At 41.3% G+C, this 5,392-nt stretch overlaps 1 protein-coding gene across 1 annotated transcript; it reads left to right on the top strand.

Moving 5' to 3' along the window:
• Positions 1–1,329: 1,329 nt before the first annotated feature.
• LOC114682257 (olfactory receptor 18-like) lies at positions 1,330–2,256 on the top strand. Its single transcript, XM_028856109.1, has one exon. The coding sequence runs from the start codon at positions 1,330–1,332 to the stop codon at positions 2,254–2,256; it is 927 nt and encodes a 308-aa protein (XP_028711942.1).
• The last annotated feature ends 3,136 nt before the right edge of the window (positions 2,257–5,392 follow it).

The following is a 5,392-nucleotide window of genomic DNA, read 5'->3' as shown; positions in this document are numbered from 1 at the left end:
ACAGCATTATCTCCTCTAACAGACCTAGTAGAGAAGCAAGTGATATCTACTTTAGCCATTAGGGCATTGCACATGTGTTTACATCTGTAATACTTTCTGTATTTAAAACCTTTTATGTTTTAAGCATGTGCTCTGACCAAAGAGTGAACCTGAAATTTCCTCTGTAGCTAAAGTAAGAACATTGACATCTGTGCACCAGGCCTGACTCACATGCAAATCACTTTACTCTAAAGTAAAGTGTAAATCACTTTACTCTGATTGCACTTCAGAAAATCAATGGCATTGCTTAAACATAGGAAAACCATGTTTTTCTCCCAGATATTTTACTGAGATTATGTGGATGTTCCCTGCAAATTCGTTTTGCAGGATAAAATTTCAACTACATTTACTCACATTTTTTCATATCACTGGATATCTTAGCAGTTGTGGACAGAGATGTTCTGTGATAATATGGATTTAACTAAGATATATTTACAAAAATTTGAAATACACTAAGAGAAATAAGGGATACATGTACTAATAGGTTTTAAAGATCTAATTTTGAAAGGAAGACTTAAATCTCAAAACAAAAAAATGAAGAATATTCTTTTTAAATAAAGAAAAAAAAGAAACCTATAGAAGACACTGGAACCTGAAATTAATTATCTGGGTAGGAATTGTTAATTTTTACTTATAGACTAGGACTTTACACTGTCAGATATATACTAAGAAAAATAAACCTGTACCATGTTATTGCAATAAAAAGCAGTATGTTTAAGTGCTTCAAGTTTTTATTTGATTTAATTGACAATTTTCTTAAAGTGAAGCTTCTGCAAAATATCCATTTTTTTAATAGTGTTTGCTTCATTTTACTGTGCTATAGGCCAGCTGTTTACAGTAATTCTAGCTTCACATCAAGACTACTGTATTCAATAAGGTTCTCATAATAGGTAACACATTAGCCAAGAACACAACTCTATTTGGTAAATGGCATTTACCAAAACTGAGGAATTATGAATGAATTCACAATTAGCTTGAGAAAATACTATTTGTTTTTTTTTTTGTTTTTTGTTTTTTGTTTTTTGCTTTTTGTTTTTCGAGACAGGGTTTCTTTGTGTAGCTTTGTGCCTTTCCTGGAACTCGCTTTGGAGACCAGGCTGGCCTCGAACTCACAGAGATTCACCTGCCTCTGCCTCCCGAGTGCTGGGATTAAAGGCGTGCGCCACCACCGCCCGGCAAGAAAATACTATTTGAACTTTACTCAAATTATGAAAAATGTCTATATGCATGCCGGTACCATTGTTAACAACATTTTTGGTTTCCTCCAGAAGATGTTCAAGAAATAAAAACATGAGAAACTCAACATGTGTACCAGAATTCCATTTCATTCAACTCTCTGAGGATCCAGATGTCCAGACTGTCCTCTTAGGTCTTTTGTTGTCTATGTATATCTTGGCCCTGTTTGGAAACCTGCTCATCATCCTGACAGTCAGCTCTGACTCCCATCTTCACACACCCATGTACTTCTTCCTCTCCAACCTGTCCATAGTTGATATTTGTTTAATAACCAACACTGTTCCAAGGGTAATTGTGGACTTCCAAAATCACTGCCAAGTCATCTCCTATGTGGGCTGCCTGACACAGATGTCACTGTTTATAGTATTTGGATGTATGGATAACATGCTTCTGGCTGTGATGGCATATGACCGGTTTGTGGCCATCTGCCACCCTCTGTACTACCAGGTCATTATGAATCCAACTCGCTGTGGAGTCTTACTTCTAGGGTCTTTTCTCCTTAGCTTTGCAGAATTGCAGCTGCACTATGTAGCAATATTCAATTTTTCCAAATGTGAGGATTTTATTGAAATTTACAACTTCTTCTGTGACCCTTCTGAAGTCCTTAAACTTGCCCATTTTGATACTGTCACCAATACCATAGTCAAATTCAGTATAGGCACTGTCTTTGGGTTAATTCCTATTTCAGGAATTGTTTTCTCTTACTTTAAAATAGTTTCCTCCATCATAAGATCACCATCATCAAGTGGGAAGCACAAAACCTTCTCCACCTGTGGGTCCCATTTGTCTGTTGTTTGCCTGTTTTATGGAACAGGACTAGGAGTGTACTTCAGCTCCTCGTGGTCACATACTCCAAGAAGCAATGCAGTGGCCTCAGTGATGTACACTGTGGTCACACCTATGTTGAATCCCTTCATCTACAGCCTGCGGAACAAGGACATTAAAACTGCCTTAAGGAAGATTCTTAGCAGAGCATTATAATCACTGACATTCTTTATAAATTTACACACACACATACACACACACACACACACACACAGGTACATACATGCACAACCTGTACATGTAAATCCCAGTTATTGACTCATTCATTATTACTAAATGATACTTCACAATATTGCATGATAAAGTGGTGGTCAATGAGGTTGTATTATGGTGGATGTGTAGTTTTAGAAATGCACAAAAATTGAAGTTGGAGAGATGAAACTTTTCTAGAGATGAGTGGTGCACATTATTGAACAACATCTTACAGTATGAATGAGAGCAACACCTAAATGCTGCTCTTCAGCCATTTTAAAGTGGCTAGTCTACTGAGATTTTGTTTTAGAAATGACAGATAACCAGTCTTGTCAACCAGGCTGCCTTGAACAGGCCATGAATAAGGAAGAAATGAATAGAATGATTATGTGGAAGGGAAAAGCTCAGTATGCCTCATCCTTAGACATCCTAGTCCTGAAGGTTTCACTTGGATTTTCTCTCCCATTGATCCTGAGGATAGCTTGAGACAATGATCAATGGTGGATGTTAGATATGAGACCCTCTACCTGTCCCTCTATCTCCCAGAAATCAAGCTACACTCTCCTGAAATCTGTCCTCTATAAAGACAAACCTGCTTTGAGTACTCAGGCTGGGGTGTGTGGGTAGGCGGATGAGGCGAGAGCAATCCAGTTCCCCCTCCTTACAATAGCAAGATAAATTTCTGATCCTACTCAGTACATGAATCTTCCATTTCCCTTTGCATGCTGGTTAGTTTTCCCTAAATAGAGTCAACATGAAGAAGGAGCATCCATTGAGGACGATCTTCCATTATCAGTGTCTGTGTGTCATTTTCTTGAGTGATGATTGATGTGGGAGGGCGCAGCCCACTTCAGGCAGTGCTACCCTTGGGCAGGTGGTTCTTGGAATTATAAGAAAGGCACTTGAAAAGGAGCTTAGAAATAAGGCAGTAAGTAGCTTTCTTCCACAATTTCCACTTCTGTTTGAGTTCTGACACGAGCTTCAGTCAATGATGGACTGTGATTGGGATGTATACATCAAATAAACTGTTTCCTACCCAAGTTGCTTTTGGTCATGGCATTTATCACAGCAGTAGAAAGCACTAGGACACATGTACACTGTGTCTGAGCAATGAAATGGTGAGGGACTTCCTACCCCCAGACACACTGTACAAGTAATAAACATTTGTTCTGTAGGATGTTTCTGAGGGCCACTGAGGGGCCTATCTTTCCCTTTTAGAACTCACATCATGCTGTACAAGGCAGGTAACTTTCCTCCTTTCCCACATCAAGCTCTTACCTTCACAGCCCCACCATGCTTCCTCTGTTGTGAGATCCTTTGAATGCACTCCCACTTTAAGGTCTGATCATGTCCCCTTCGCACTATGGTCACAAGACTATCTCCTAATGGGGCAAACTTGTGTCAGCTCCTTTCTGGAACCTGCTGCCCTGACATTCTGGTCTCTGATTTATAACAGTGAAGGACTGGGAAGATATCATTTTCCATCAATGCATTGGGATTTGTGGCTGTGTGTAATTGTCTCCAGTTAATTTCCTGTGAAGGAGTTTGCCTTCCTCCAGAATGAGACAGAGTGAGAGCCTAACCCGTGGATGCACTCATGGGGTTGTTTGGGGCCCACAGCTGTTAACTCTGACTGACTTTGTTGGTAATGTATGGTTACTGTATTTAGAGAGATAGCCTTGGATGAAGAAATGTACTTAATGTGGAATATGTATAAAACTAAAATAAAATGGTAAATTAAACAGATGATTCCATGGCAATTGTTCTTAATGTACTGATCCTGGTCTTAGACCACTAATTTCCTGATCATTAGAGATCACAAATGTTACCAGAGGGAATGTGCCCTCTGAAAATTATATGTACATTTGAATGTAATACAATATAATTAACAGTATATCTTTTAAATCACACCTATATTTTATATAACATTTGTGAAGGCATTTCTGTCATAACCATGGTCAATGAAACAAATTAAAATAGGATTTTAATCTTCTCTTCCTCCTTTCCCTCATCATTTTCTTCTCCAAATAGAGCCTGTTAACTGATTTGGAAATAAAATCATTACAATTTAAAAAAAAATTTCTTTTTGTGTTTTTGAAATAGGATTTTTCTGTGTAACAGCCCTGGCTGTCCCAGAACTCACTTTGTTGATGAGGCTGGCCTTGAACTCACAGAGATCTCCTGCCTCTGTGAGACTCTTTTAGATGTCAGTGGAAACACTGCTGTGCAGAGAAGCCAATAAGAGACCTTTTGAGGAGAAGTCAATGTCAGCAGTGGGATTTCCTGGAGTCAAAGATCTCTCTGGCCTGATTCTTTTTCTCTCTCTCATTTTTCTCTATTTAGAAACCCTCCACTCACTCCACAAACCATACGCAGATCCCCCCTTCTCCCTTCTATAACTCCCAGCTCTCTCTCCCAAGCCACCCGGCATCCTTACTTACCCCAAATGGAGGTCTCCAACGGGGAGTCTGCAGAGCCCAGCCGACTGAGATCAGGCAGGTTCAAGCCCCTTTCCACTGAACCAAGGCTGTGCATGGAGTCACACCTCAGGCACCTGATTCCCAGAAGCCCGCCCATAGACCAGGGACAGATCTCAATCTCACTGCCTGGGCACCCGAAAACAGTTGGAGCCAAACAACCATCTTCCGTATCCAGAGGGCCCTGTCTTGTCCCATGCGGGCTCCACAGCCACCAGCCCACAGTTCATGGGCTTCCACCAGTGTGGCCGGTCATCTCCGCAGGTCCTCCGATTATGACCTCAACATCCCCTGCCTGCGGAATCCTTCCTCTCTCCCATCAACTGGATTCCTGGAGCTCAGCCTGGTGCCTGGCCATAGATCTCTGCATCTGCCTCCATCAGTCACTGGACCAAGGCTCTATGATGACAGGTAAGGTTATTTGGTAGGCTGGTCACCAGAGTACACTGGTCAGGCACCCTCTGGACCACTGCTAGCAGACCAAGTTGGGGTCAACCTTGTGGACTCCTCAGAACCTCCCCAGCACCCCCGCATCCTCCCACTCCCATGATGTCCCAATATACCATGGCATCTTCCCCCCTGCCCTCCCACTCTCTCCATGCTCCAGTCCGACCCTCCCATTT

The sequence above is a fragment of the Peromyscus leucopus genome, chromosome 9 (assembly GCF_004664715.2).
Source record: "Peromyscus leucopus breed LL Stock chromosome 9, UCI_PerLeu_2.1, whole genome shotgun sequence".
Lineage (NCBI taxonomy): Eukaryota > Metazoa > Chordata > Mammalia > Rodentia > Cricetidae > Peromyscus > Peromyscus leucopus.
The sequence above is the reverse complement of the archived record's forward strand: the minus strand, read 5'-3'. Positions and strand labels throughout refer to the sequence as shown.